We start from the raw sequence: 14,312 nt of genomic DNA, 5'->3' as shown, positions 1-14,312 counted from the left end.
CCTGAGAAGTCGACTACGTTATACGTTAGTCGTTACAAGGCATTGATATATCACGAAGATGTGATAAACACGACAACCGCCCAAGTGCACAAGATGAAAGAGGCCTAAAGTCACCCAAAACCCAACAAATTTATTATATTATTTATACTAATAATAACCCACATTCAATATTCCCTGGATATGCACTTCCAATGGATTGAACCTGCGGACTATGCATTTGCACTGAACAGCTGGTAGCCCATTTGTTGGTAGTGATGTTTTACTTGTTAGAATGACTAATTTGAGTCGTCTATAATCTATACATACTTAGATGGAGTCAAACTTATACGATGAAAAAACAATGTCTTCGTTAATGTTCCAATACTTCCATCAATCGAATTGTAGGGTGAAATTCCAAAACCGCCACGGTTTGTCGAAAACGACACATGTTATTTTTCTATTCAATGGATTTAGTAACGTTTTTGTTAAAGAGCGTGGCTAAATGACTTTGGGAAGCTCAAAAGCGTAACTAAAAGCTTTTTTTTTTCTTTTGGGGGTTTTACTGCGGATGAGCCAGCTTAATTTCATCATAGAACTTGTTTCAATCTAAATTTCATCTGCTTTACCTGCAAAATGAAATCGAACTCCATGCATAAATGCCAACATATAATGATGAGTTAGAGAGAGAGAGATTTAGGTTATACGAGACATGCTCATCAGTCATGCCCCATTCGACTTGTTTCTCTGACTCGAAATTCAGGTTATTAAATTAGGGTTCTCTTATGGATGATTATTGTGTCCAAATCCGTAGGTAAAATTAATGTTGATTAATCATATTAGTTACTTATGCTTGATTGTACAGAAGTTAAATTCTTTCTGTTCTCTATAATGTTTATGTGTTTTAATAGATTGAAAGATTCAGTCTGGGTAGAAATATCATTCACGTCCACAATCTGTTTGATAAATTTCCTCATAGACTTTAGTATCACTGTAAATAGATTAGTTTAAGTTCCATGTGGTTGTTACTTATTCTGGATGATGAAATATCACAACCTGTTCGATCAAATACCCCCAAGAGTACTTTGGATGATGAAATATCACAACCTGTTCGATAAAATACCCCCAAGAGTACTTGAACCCTCTTTAGCACATGAAATGTGACACCCCAAGCCTTATTAGTTGCTGATACGAGGTTTTGTTTTCCAAGAGCTCCCAAAAGGCCTACCAGAGATAAAACAATTTTCAACCTTACTTATGTAACCTGAAAATGCGAAATATATTCTGTCAAGTACCATTTAATGTCAATTCATCAAGTACCATTTAATGTCTCATCAAAAAAAAAAAGTACCATTTAATGTACAAAATAACCTATACTGTATAATATATTCCACTTTCATAATCGTCAATTCGTCATTGACTAGCAAATATGAGATGGAATATTCCATTCGTCTCGTCAATACTCTATAAACTTCCTCCTTATGAATATGATCAGTACCTTTTTCTCTTTGTCTATCACTGTGAACAAGGAAATAAATAGGGACACTTTTATGAAATGAATTTGGAAATGTTAAACAAAATAAATCACCCGAGGAATTTTCATTAAACTGTTGTAGACATAACCGAAAAAATTGCCTATTCGACTGATGTAAGAAAGGATAGTAAATGCGCCTAGATGTGATACAAATATTTTAAGTGGTAGTATGTAAGTTTGAGTTGTAAAATTTTATTCAGAAAAAAGAACGTATGAATTTACTTCGTGTTATGTACTGGTAAAGCGTGAAACACGTTGAAGGACATAAAAGTAAATACTAGTTCTTTTGGAGGGGGCAAAACGTTTCATTAGAGTTTTGCGGAAAGCTGTTATCTAAGACAAATGATTTGATTCCATTACGGTGTAATTGCTTGTTCCAGGTATGCCTCTTCGCCTTTTGACTCGTGTTCTTTGTACGTACTTTCTTGTTCTTTTGTGAAACTGTTATTGTCAATTCTTATATTAAATTAAATCTTTAGTCATGGTCCAAATATGAACACACCTTTTAGTATTACTAGTGGTCCATTCTTTTATAGCTTAAGAAGGTTCTAATGTGATGAATGATGACTTTTTACTAGTGAATTTGTCGTATGCAAATGTCTTTATCGTAAACTTCAAGTTTAAGCAATTTACTTTAGTTGTCGTGAATAATAGATTGGACTTTTATACAGAGTCACCAACCAAAGAACTCTAAAAACAGTCTTATAGTGTGGAAACCATTTCTCTACAGGAATTCACTATTTCAACTAGAATCCTGAGTGGAGAAATTTCCAGAATTCTCGGGTTGGGTGAATTTTGATTTCTATTATCTTATCTCGAAGCTCAGTTTGTCGTTGGCTCTTGAGATTTAAAGAACTCTCTAAATTTCTGATGATATAGTGTTCCAGATAGTTGAGTGGTGATCTAAAATGCTCATTGAACTCTCTTGCTTCAAAGATAATGCCGGAATAACTAAATAGTTGTACTAGGGAAGTATTGAAATTCGGAAGCTATAATAGATGACTATTGTGGAAAATGTTGGCGAAAAGATGTTGGAGAAATTCCAATTAAATTTTGGCTATATGTTAGATACTTAGATGAATAATGAAAAGTGGGTCTATTGGTGAGATCATTTTGAGTTATTTATTTGGCAAAATGTGACAATTTTTCATTAGATAGGAGAGCCCTTCAAAATCCTGAAAATAAGAAGCTAAATCTTTCAATTTAGAAGTATAACCTTGTTGGAGGACATGTTTTGTTTTCTTATTAACACTTAATCTCTCTCTCTCTCTCTCTCTCACTTTCACAGGAAATATCATTTTGGAATCTTCACCATTCTAAGATAATATAGAAATAAATGGTTGTTGGTCACTCTAAAGCCCAAAATTGCAGTTTTTCCTAATGTCCTTTTTTATGTCATCTGCAGGAGAGAACCAAAGTTAGAGAAGGCCCAACCTTTGTATGTATGTATTTTCGTTACAAGGAGAAGGCATCCTTTTCTGTAAGCCTATCAAAATTATTTTTTCGCTCCTTTTATTCGTTGAGACAATCTCTAACAATTACTCTGTTTCCAAGTTCTAGTAACTTAGTCCCTCAAGTCCATATGTTCTAGGAAATTTTCTTGCACCATCCGACAATATTGCTCGTACTCATGACACATGATATAACAAATGCAAGTTTAGGTGTGAACATTAATTAAATGATATAATTTATTGGATAAACTCTAGTTGTTAGGGAAGAAATTAAAGCACATTGATTAGGGAAGGGATAAAATATTCATAAAACTTGTAACAACTTGAATTTGTTGCTATAAATTATGGCAAAAACTAATGTTATCCATCAAGATCTTGTAATGACAGCCTATTTAGTACAAGATCAAATAGATTTTTATGCCCTTGACTAGTCCAAATTACAGGATGAGGTTAAGGGATAGGGACTTCGTTTTTTAAGAATAAGCTTTTGATTCTGCAGGACCTCATACCCTTTGGCAGGCATAAAATAATACAAGTTCATAATATCAAAATGCATATTTGGATCTTTAGCAATTTCTTCGACAGTGTTTGTCTAACAACTGAATTAAGCATCTCATGTAACACCAAATATGTTCAAGTGTCACATAAAACAAATAGGGTTTTGTTCGAAAAAATATATTCTGATTCCAACCTATATGTGATAATGTGAATCTTAAGGACATCTGTTTCAAAGAAAAAAACTCAAGGATATGACGGTAGACGGTAGTTGGAGTGAAGACCTTAAAGGCTAAACCCTCTTCTATATTATATTTACTCATCAAAAGTATAAAATTGGCCGGACAATTAGGGCATATATTTGAATCAAAGGCTCTGATCCAAGTTCAAAACCAAAATCGTATAATTTCAATGGAAAAAAACATAGTTGTAGTACATATTCTCTTGGAAGTTGGAAACCATCTGCATTATTGATTTTTAACTTAATTTAGATACCTAAAAGGTTGCTCCCTTTTATTTGATAATAGAACACAAATAAATTGTTGTTTAGGTCTCTTGCTTGTTAAATGACATACCCTAACTCACCTTTAATTGAATAAAACAATATGGTGGTTAGGGCAAACGAAGAAAGAAAACTCAAAACACTGTACATACTGAGATGTCCTCCATTTATTGGTTACAAAAAATGGTGATCTGCATAGTGTATAGGACTAGATGACTTGGCGCTATGTGTTATTAATTTATATGATTAATTAGGAACTAACCCATGTGATTAAAAAGGCATGAACTACTTTAGCTATTAGAAAAGCTAAAAGTAATAATTTATTAATTATTACTAGTGGTGATTATTCTAATGAACATTATTAAGAGTAGTTTATTCCGAAGAAAACAAGAACCTTGGGATATATGATTTAAGCACGTGAGTTTAGGATTCTTACACCATCGATCAAGAGACTTTTAGACGATAATTCTTACAACAAGAAATCTTTCTGGTTGCAGCAACGTTGGCAACCCTAATTTCAAGCACATGTCTGTTAAACATTTATACTTTATGTTATTTTAGATTTTTCTAATTAAAGTGACAGAGGGCATTGACTTACAGTGTGAAGGTAAAGAGATTTGCATTTATAGCCGAAATTTTGAAGATAATCATTTTTTATTGCTTGATGTTTGTTAATTGTTTTGTTTAAGAGACAATTAATCCAATTTTCTGATTTTTGTCTTTTACACAATCTAGAAACTATCTGATTTACATATAATTAACTTATACTTTAATTATTACGATCTAATTATGATTTCTTCTTGGATTAGAATCAATAATCTGTTGTTTATCCTAAATTTTGTAATTTTAACCTCAATTAGAGTTGACTCTGGATCGTATACGCCTGGCACGTAGATTATGAGGGTAGAGTGGCCTCAAATTTCTTAAGCCAACCTGTAACAAAGGTTCTCATATTAGCTGTGAATAATTCTCTATATATATAAAAAATAAAAGGATTAAATTTGGCCCAGGAATATATGAAAATAAAGAATTGAGATTCAACCCCATGATTAAGCATTGAATTAGTAGTAATTGGAGCTTAGTTATAGTCCAAAGAGATGTGAATAGTTGGGTTTGAATTCACATAGATATGCAATAACGGCTAGCTACCCTAGCTACTGCTTTTAAATAAAAATGAGCTGCCAGGTCCCATGGATGGGTGAGTTAATTTAAAAAAAAACAGAGTAATTAATGGTTGAAGTCATCCACAAATATAGGAAACTCTCAAGTACTGTTATATTATTATAAAAAATAAAAGTTCAAATAAATATTTTGAAAATTGTGGATGTTGATCTCTCGACAGTTCGTATAATGCTTTCTGGTACATAATTGATTCATAGAATTAATTTTAGATTTTTCTGAATAGACTGATTCTTGAACCTCTTTTATTTATGTTAGGTGTTGGAGAAGGAGAATATGGAAATTGGGGTTGGATACTTGGATTTATCCTTCCCGATTAATAAATTTGTCCCCTAGGAGGTGCTCTTTGGAGCGTACGACTTATTCCCATTGGTCGGTGAAGAAAGGTTTGGCTAAGTAACACTGTAGAATTATTGTATCGAACTGCAATCTCGAAATTACATTTCTAACAACAGTAGTGAGTTAACTTCATTTTATAACTAAGTGAAAAGAGAATCATTGGCTTATCAAATTACCTACCAAACCATGAAAAAAAATCAACAAAATACATAAATAATTTTTTAGAATTTTTGCATCAGTTGCAGGAATGGTTTAAATAGGTAAAAAGGAGATGTGAATTGTGAAGGAAAATTTGTAAGGATACAAGTAGTATGCGCAGCTTAAGATCAGGTTGAGTCATGAGTGCCCACTCGGACTCGATAAAATTGTCCTATGAAAGTTTGTATATATTATTTATTTGTTGACAGATGATGATAAACCTTAGATGTGCAAAATCTTGATTTTAAAAATGGTTATACTAATCTCTAACAATCCTTAAATAATTAGGGTGTGAATTTCAATTTTTATTTGATTGTTGACAGATGATAACAAATCCTAGATGTGCATAATCTTGGTTTTAAATGAGAATAGTAATCTCCAAGAATCCCTAAATAAGGGTGTGAATTTCAGTATTTGTTTATTTAATTGTTGATTATATTACAGACTGATGCCGAATCACGTCAGCAGTTGGTGTCAGATTTCTATTTGGAAGAAAGAAATAAAGGAGTGGGCGTTCACATGTGCTGAAATGGTCATGGGGTAAAATTGTTGATGCTATAAAACTAGGAAAAAGGTCGTCACTTGTTACTGACTTGGTGCTCTCTTGGTTCTTCTTCTCCTTGACTCTTGCGAAACAAACCTAAAAACAATTTTCCAAGGTCTGATATCTTCTCTTGTGAATTCTTGGTTTTTGTTTTGAATCTTCTTCTGGTTGTTGATCAGATATCATCTGTCTCTTACTCTTGGTTGTCTTCTTTCCACCTTTGCAGATCATCTTTCTATTCTTTGTGAAGCAATTGAATTTATTAAGCTCATCAATGGAGAACTCGTCGACTATCCGGTGGTTATCTGAATTGGTAAGTACCTGAGTTGTGTTTATACTTATATATATAGTTCATGAAGTAACTAAATATGAACTGGTGTAAAATTGATTTAGCAGGAAATGGAGGATCAAACTGCCTTCGTCCATCAATACGATCATATGAACTCTCATGATGATCAGCTTACTGCACAGCAAATAGCAGCTGTACTTGGAATAGATTTCACTAGAAATTCTTTCTCTTCCTCTGAAAGTCTTTCACCTTATATGGATACTATTACTGAAAGACCCACAAAACAACTAAAGACTAGTGATAGTTGGAATTCTTGCACAACTACTGATTATCACTCTCAACACAAATCTACTACTCATGAAGCTTCTTCTTCTTCTCCAACTAACCTTCTCTCTTTCGGGTCCAACGATTCGTCTACCATTAATCCTCATCAAACCCACCTATATGCTAGTACTTTGAACCTCAAAGAAGAGGCAGTTTCGCCGGGGAATTCGTCATTTTTATCTGATGTTTTGATTTCTCATCATCAAGGTTCTTACATGATTAAGAATTCTGTATCCAAAGGCAACCCGGTTAATAAAAGGGCAACTACTACTGCGACGACTAAACTATCGTCTTACAATCAAGATCATGTAATGGCGGAGAGGAAGCGAAGAGAGAAGCTTAGCCAGCGGTTCATAGCGCTATCTGCCATCGTTCCAGGCCTAAAGAAGGTAGGGTCTTTCATTTTCTTGTCAAATATACATCATAATCTACGCCTTTAAGACTAAGCATTAGTTATTAACATTTCCAAAGCTAAAGATTAATTCTCATTAGAAACTATTTGTTGTCTTAGTTCATTTATCTGTCAATCTATTTACGAAATCTATGATCCATCCGCCTAACCCTAAATCATGTTGAATCGATGTACCCATCATCTAGTTATTGGTGGGGGAAGAACACTATATATATATATATATATATATATATATATATATATATATATATATATGTTAGTTTTTTGTCTGCATATCATTATTTTCACATAAATAATGAAGTAGTTTTAACATTTTCTGTATCCATATCTATATTGCAGATGGACAAGGCTTCTGTTCTTGGAGATGCTATAAAGTACTTGAAACAACTACAAGAGCAAGTAAATACACTAGAAGAACAAAAATCAAAGAAGACAATGGAGTCAGTAGTCTTTGTGAAGAAAACTCAGCTTGTATCTGATGATGACACCTCTTCCTCTGATGAAAATTCATCTGGTTGTTCTGATGAGCCACTACCCGAGATCGAAGCAAGAGTTTCGAACAAGAATGTCTTAATAAGAATTCATTGCGAGAGACGCAAAGGAGTACTTGTTAAAACACTATCTGAAATCGAGAAGCTCAATCTCTCTATCCTCAATTCAAGTGCTATCCCTTTCGGTGATTCAGCTCTTGATATAACGGTGACTGCTCAGGTAATCAATCTCTCTAGTACTTAATGTGTTCTTCAAACTGATCATACAAGTAAATCATGAATTTTCCTTGTGTTTGAGTTTTGATTCAAATTTAGTAATTACCCATGTTGAATTTTTGCAGATGGATTCAGATTATAGCATGACACTGAAGGATCTAGTGAAGAATTTACGGTCAGCGTTTCGCCAATTTATGTGATATTCATAAAAGAAAGGAGTTCAGTTCAGTCTCATGTTCATGTGTGGAAGAAGAGTCTCTCTTTTTGGCTTCTTTGAGACCTTGGTATAAGATCTTCTAGAAGCTTCTAATATTTAGAAATAATGTTCTATAGTTGAGTTATGAATCTTTAATCAAACCCTGTTTAGATATCATCTTAGATTGCAGGTTAGTTTTTGCAGGAGGCCTTTTACGACTTTTTTTCGTGGTTTCGTCCACGTTTCTGTTACCCTCCTTCTGCTTCTTCTGTTAAACACAATTTGTTTTCTTGTATCATCTTTTTGGGTGAGAGACATACCTCTCTCTCTTCTCTCTCTGATATTTCTTTGGTGAGATGAACTAGGGTTTGTGTTAAGATGTTGGTATACCTTTTCTGTCTTTGTTAGTTCTTTTTTGAGGTCTTTGATCTGTTTCTTGGCCTTATCATTGTAATATCATCCTCTTATGTCGTAATAGTAAGCTTGTTTGGTTGATTGGATATGGAAATTTATAATAAAGAGAACTTTTGTTGATGACTTATTTTTACCATTGTAATATCTCCAATTAAACTATGAGCTTATTCCATCTTGGCAATGTATTCTTTGTTGGTTTCATGTCAAATTTTAGAATTTTATAGAAAAAAAAACAAGTGACGAGTTGGTTTGCCAACTTAGCCTATGTTTTACAACTATAAAATTATGTGTTCAAACCTTAAGAGCTCTCAAATTTTCATCTCGCCCATTATTTAGTTGGTATGTTGAAAAAAATATATTGAATCATGTGTTGAACTGGAAAGAATAAGATCTTCACTATCATATGATGAGATCAATATGTTGAATCGTTGTAAAATAAATTAGGGTTACAGATGTAACGCTCATCTGATCATTAACTTAATGATATTATATTAATAATTTTGGAATAGTTTAAGTGGAATTATTTCGAGATAAGCTTACTTAGAGAAACTTAGTCCCTACAAAAGATATTGTAATCTTCTATCTTGAATTTTTAATTTAAAAAATATTATGCTTTATATTCATTCTTTAAGTCTTCTTTAATCAACTTAGTCATGAATTAATCAACACAATATTATAAGGATACAATCCTATTTTATATTTATATCTCAATTTGCTTCTTGAATGCAAATTAATTACAAAATTGTGTAGTAGCAATTAAGATTGGGCAAGTTTGACCAAGTGATTTGGTGTTTGGGCAAAGCCAAATTGGACAGGAAAATGATCTAGCAAAGGAAATTCGGTGCAAATTTGAGAAGAAATCCAAATTAACAACTGAAGTGAACCGTTATGGCAAAGAAAAGTTTGATTGAGAGGGAGAAGAAAAGGCAGAAATTGGAACAGAAATATCATTTGATTCGTCGATCCTTAAAAAACGAAATAAGCAAAGTTCCATCGTTGAACGACAAATGGAAAATTCATGGAAAATTACAAGCTCCACCACGCAATAGTGCACCTACACGCCTTCATCGACGTTGTAGTCGATTTGTTAACTTCCTCTTGATTTATGTCCCCCTTACAAAAAAAAAAATTCACTAGTGGATTTGAATTTGTCTCAGAAATGTGCATGGGATTCCCTTGCTCTATCACAATTGTATTTTTTTTAAACCATTTTTCATTCATATGATTATTCACAATTGTATTGAATAATCATATGTCCAAAATTCTTGGCAAGACAACAAACCTCATTACTTTCCACCAACACCTCTCTGACTCTCTCTTTTAAGAATCAAAATAACGGTCAATGTAGTAGGTCAAAATGGAACTTTTTCACCGATTTTTTGGACTTGTGGTCATTAACAGTGGTCGGTGATTTCATTTTGGGTAGGTGAGCATTCCTCAATATAATGATTGGCATTTATTAGCTTGTAATCACATTGATAAGCAAACTTCAACTTTTACTCAATTTTGTTGTTGTTGTTAGGTTAGATGAATTTGTTGCACTTGCAAAAGAGTCAAATATTCACACCAAAATGACATTCCATATAATAGGATGATTGTCTATCTATGGGACATGATCTAGTTATCTCATAACCAAATATTATAGTTTGATTTCGAACCAGTAAATTGTCGATTTTTTATGAAAATAGTTTAGGTCGCTCATGTGTCTAGTTTCATCACATAAATACCTAGGGGTGTAACACTCCTAAAATCTAAGTTGATTTGATTTGATTCTGTGAAGTGAGTAATCTCACGATTTGTAATGGAGAAAACCGAGAGAAGGGAGGCTAGAGAAATTGATTAACAGAGAAGGTTGGTACAAATTCAATTATATTTCTCTATCATTAGGGTTTACACAATGATGTATATATATAGGTATACATTAGATAAGCATAAGGGAAAGATACATAAAGATACATCAAATCTAAGATAGCTAAGGTGGTTGTGATCTTCGGTGAGGCCGGTTGAGATCTTGCATGCTTTGCATGGGTCGACTTGGGTCGACTATGGAGGTGCTCGGTTGGCCGGTGGTCATATGGGTCGGATACCCATAATACTCCCCCTCAAGTTGGAGCGGAGAGACAAAGAACGCCCAACTTGCCAACTGTCTTCGAGAAAGCGTCAGCTCCTAAAGGTTTAGTAAAGATATCCGCCAGCTGTTCCGTTGTTGGTGTGTATTTCGTTTCAATGAGTTTCGATTTCAGCTTTTCACGAACGAGATGACAGTCTATCTCAATATGTTTTGTTCGTTCATGGAAAACAGGATTATCGGCAATATGAATAGCCGCACGGTTGTCACAGTGAACAGTCATAGGAGAAGAGTGATCAATTCCTAGATCTTTAAGGAGATATTTAAGCCACTGTAGCTCACAAGTTAAAGTGGCTAGAGCGCGATATTCTGCCTCAGCAGAAGAACGAGCAACAGTCTGCTGTTTCTTGGACTTCCAAGATAACGGACTGGATCCTAGCATTGTGAAATAACCCGTCGTAGAACGACGAGAGGATGGACAACCCGCCCAGTCAGAGTCACAATAACCAGAGATATGAAGGGAACTGGACGATGAAAGAAAAATGCCATTGTCCAGCGTGCCCTTGATATAACGAAGGACACGATGGGCCGCATCTAAGTGGACGGAGGTGGGATTCTGCATGAACTGACTAAGATTATTAACGGCGAAAGTGATATCAGGCCGGGTAACGGTTAGATATATTAAGCGACCCAGTAATCTACGATAAACGGTAGGATCAGTAAGAGGGGTGCCATCAGCGGAAGTGAGACGAAGTTTCTGCTCCATTGAAAAAGGCGAAGGACGAGCAGCAGTGAGACCCGAGTCCTGAAGGATATCAAGAGCATACTTACGTTGACATAAAAAAATGCCAGAGGAAGAACGGGAAACCTCGATCCCAAAAAATAATTGAGGTTACCCAGATCTTTGATGGAAAAGACATTCCCTAAAAAAGATTTGAGCTCTGAAATCGCCAAGTCATTATTTCCAGTAATGATGATGTCGTCAACATATACAAGAACATGAATAACGACATTGGATTTGAAGTAAGAAAACAGCGAATAATCGGAAAGTGGTTGAACAAATCCTTTTTGAACTAGGGCGGAGGAAAACTTCGAAAACCACTGTCTGGAAGCCTGCTTAAGACCATAAATTGACTTATTTAGGCGACATACGCGATTCTCCCCCTGAACAGAATAACCAGGTGGTAATTTCATAAAAACCTCTTCATCGAGGTCACCCTGCAAAAATGCGTTATTCACATCAAGCTGGTGGAGGGGCCAATGTTTAATAGCCGCAAGAGATAGGAGGACACGAACGGTTACAAGCTTAGCAACCGGAGCAAATGTGTCATGATAGTCAAGACCTTCGATTTGCGTATAGCCTTTTGCAACAAGACGGGCTTTGTAGCGATCAATCGACCCATCAGGTTTAAATTTTATTTTATATACCCACTTGCAGCCAATTGGTCGCTTGTCATGTGGAAGGGTGACTAGGGACCATGTGTTATTAGATTCCAAAGCATGAATTTCTTTGGTCATTGCTTCTCTCCAATGGGGAAACTTAATTGCTTGAGAAAATGATGATGGTTCATTTTCAGATAAGACGGAAGCCAAGAAAATCTTGTGAGTCGTGGAAAGATTAGTGGCCGAAAGTGATGGTGATAATGGATAACGTACATGGGAAGATGTACTAGAAAACGGGAAGACACCGGTGTTGCAAATGTAGTCATCCAAGTGAGGGGGTGGACGACGAACTCTTTGTGGCCGTGAAGGAGTGTCAGGAATATCGAGTGGAGGAGAGCGATCCATGTCATTATGCTGGATCGGAACAATTGGAGAACTATCCAAGTGAGCATGATCAGCTACTGTCGAAGAAGAGGAGGCGCCTGTAGAATCGGGCGTGCCTGCAGAATCGGGCGTGCCTGTTGACGTATACGAGGGGGTGCCCGAAGAGGGTTCAACAGCAGTATTTGTGGGCGCCGCTGCGGAGGACCCAACGGTGTTGTCTGTTGTTTCTGTAGGCACACCCGACTGGTCAGAGACCATAGTCGTACGAGTAATCGAAGGGGCCTGTTGAGGAAAGATGAAAGACCCATCGTCTTCGATTGATATAGAGGGTGTCGGGTGAGGAAGTTGAAGAGGGATAGATGGTTGTGAAGTCATTGGAAAGGTCGATTCATGAAAAATGACGTCACGAGAAATTATGATACGATGTGTTCGTAAATCAAAGAGTTTATAGCCTTTCTGTCCATGTGGATATCCCACGAAAATAGCCGGATTGGCTCTAGGATCCATCTTCGTAGAAGGGGAAGGTAAGCGAGCAAAGCATAGACAACCAAATACTCGAATGTGGGAGAAGGAAGGTGGGGTACCAAGTAACTTTTCATGGGGAGAAATACCATGAAGAATTGGTGTTGGGAGTTTATTAATTAAATAGACCGCCGTTAAAACACATTCTCCCCAAAAGGAGAGTGGGAGATTGGCTTGAATTCGAAGAGAACGAGCGACCTCTAAGATATGACGGTGCTTACGTTCAACAACCCCGTTTTGTTGAGGGGTGTAAGTACAACTCCGTTGGTGGATAATCCCATGTTCGGAAAACCAACGTTGTAAATCATTACTCATGAATTCAGTCCCATTATCGGAACGAAATTTTTGGAGAAGCGGAAAAACTAATGTACTATCTCCGGAATTAATTGTTTTAATTTTTGTTTGGAATTGAGTAACAACGTAATTAAAAAAATGTGTAATCCAAGTCTTAGTCTCGGATTTGTTATGCATGAGAAATACCCATGTTGATTGAGAAAAGTCATCGATAAGTGTTAATAAATATCGACAACCCGAAGTAGAGGGTACCGAAAAGGGTCCCCATACATCCGCGTGGATGAGTTGGAAAGGGTGAGAAGACGTAGAAGTGCTAATTGGAAAAGGTAGTCGCGTTTGTTTTGATTGAGGACAAATAACACACGGAACATTATTTTTATTAATAATAGATTGCATACAAGGAATACGAGAAGCAAAATATTTATAACGAGAAATAGATGGGTGGCCTAGGCGCCAATGCCATAAATCAAAAGAACTAACACAACGATTACCACTAGAAAAAGAAATTGAAAATATCCTAGGTTCCGTGTGGAGAAGATATAATCCTTCATGGCAATCACCAAGTCCAATCGTCCTTGTCGTTGCTAGGTCCTGAAAGACACAAGAAGAAGATCCAAACGTTACTACACAATTAAGTGATTTAGTAATTTCAGAAACGGAAATAAGATTAAATTTGAATGATGGAATGTGGAGAACATCACGAAGAAATAAAGTAGGAGTAAAACGAATTGATCCTATGTGACAAACTCGAACTTTAGTCCCATCCGGTAGTCGTACAAAAGAATTTGGAGGGGCCAACGAAAAGTTGGAGAACCGAGAGAGGTCAAAGCAAATACTCTTGGCTGCTCCGGAGTCAACGACCCATGGAGCGAAGAAAGTTGACTTACCTGTCAAGTTGACTGCTGGAACAGTTTTGGTGGAGGTGCCTGTAGCCGATTGCGAGGAGCTGGGTGGTGCACGCTGCTGTTTAATGAGATTAAGAAGATACTGGTACTGGTCCAGTGACATAGAAGTAGCTGAAGGCACCACCGAGCTTGTGGTGTCGTTAGAAACCGAACCTGTTAATGGGCCTGTTCTCTGTTTGGTCGGGTAACCGTGTAG

The 14,312-nt window shown here is 35.9% G+C and overlaps 1 protein-coding gene across 24 annotated transcripts; it reads left to right on the top strand.

Annotated features, from left to right (window-relative positions):
• Positions 1 to 531: 531 nt before the first annotated feature.
• Positions 532 to 8,687, top strand: LOC147570550 (transcription factor bHLH25-like). Of its 24 annotated transcripts, none has more exons than XM_086657099.1 (10): positions 532 to 1,056; positions 1,107 to 1,267; positions 1,325 to 2,990; positions 4,520 to 4,565; positions 5,396 to 5,523; positions 6,119 to 6,333; positions 6,445 to 6,531; positions 6,615 to 7,220; positions 7,583 to 7,954; positions 8,076 to 8,687. In XM_086657099.1, exons 7-10 carry the CDS (start codon positions 6,493 to 6,495, stop codon positions 8,148 to 8,150), a joined length of 1,092 nt encoding a protein of 363 aa, XP_086513225.1. In that variant the 5' UTR covers positions 532 to 1,056; positions 1,107 to 1,267; positions 1,325 to 2,990; positions 4,520 to 4,565; positions 5,396 to 5,523; positions 6,119 to 6,333; positions 6,445 to 6,492; the 3' UTR covers positions 8,151 to 8,687. The 24 variants fall into 24 exon arrangements, with proteins under 24 accessions (XP_086513225.1, XP_086513222.1, XP_086513213.1 ...); XM_086657096.1 differs by having other exon boundaries at positions 5,396 to 5,533; XM_086657087.1 differs by having other exon boundaries at positions 5,396 to 5,533; positions 6,612 to 7,220.
• Positions 8,688 to 14,312: the final 5,625 nt, after the last annotated feature.

Source organism: Eschscholzia californica, unplaced genomic scaffold (assembly GCF_041429995.1).
Source record: "Eschscholzia californica isolate CP2 unplaced genomic scaffold, dmEscCali1.0.p SCAF_1, whole genome shotgun sequence".
In the NCBI taxonomy this organism is placed as follows: domain Eukaryota; kingdom Viridiplantae; phylum Streptophyta; class Magnoliopsida; order Ranunculales; family Papaveraceae; genus Eschscholzia; species Eschscholzia californica.
Note: the sequence above shows the minus strand (reverse complement) of the source record. Positions and strands in the feature narration are given on the sequence as shown.

Coding starts and splice junctions, on each gene's coding strand:
- LOC147570550 (XM_086657093.1), top strand. CDS start 6,493: ATGGAGAACTCGTCGACTATCCGGTGGTTATCTGAATTG. Junction 6,532..6,611: donor TCCGGTGGTTATCTGAATTG/GTAAGTACCTGA, acceptor AAATTGATTTAG/CAGGAAATGGAGGATCAAAC. Junction 7,221..7,582: donor TCGTTCCAGGCCTAAAGAAG/GTAGGGTCTTTC, acceptor TCTATATTGCAG/ATGGACAAGGCTTCTGTTCT.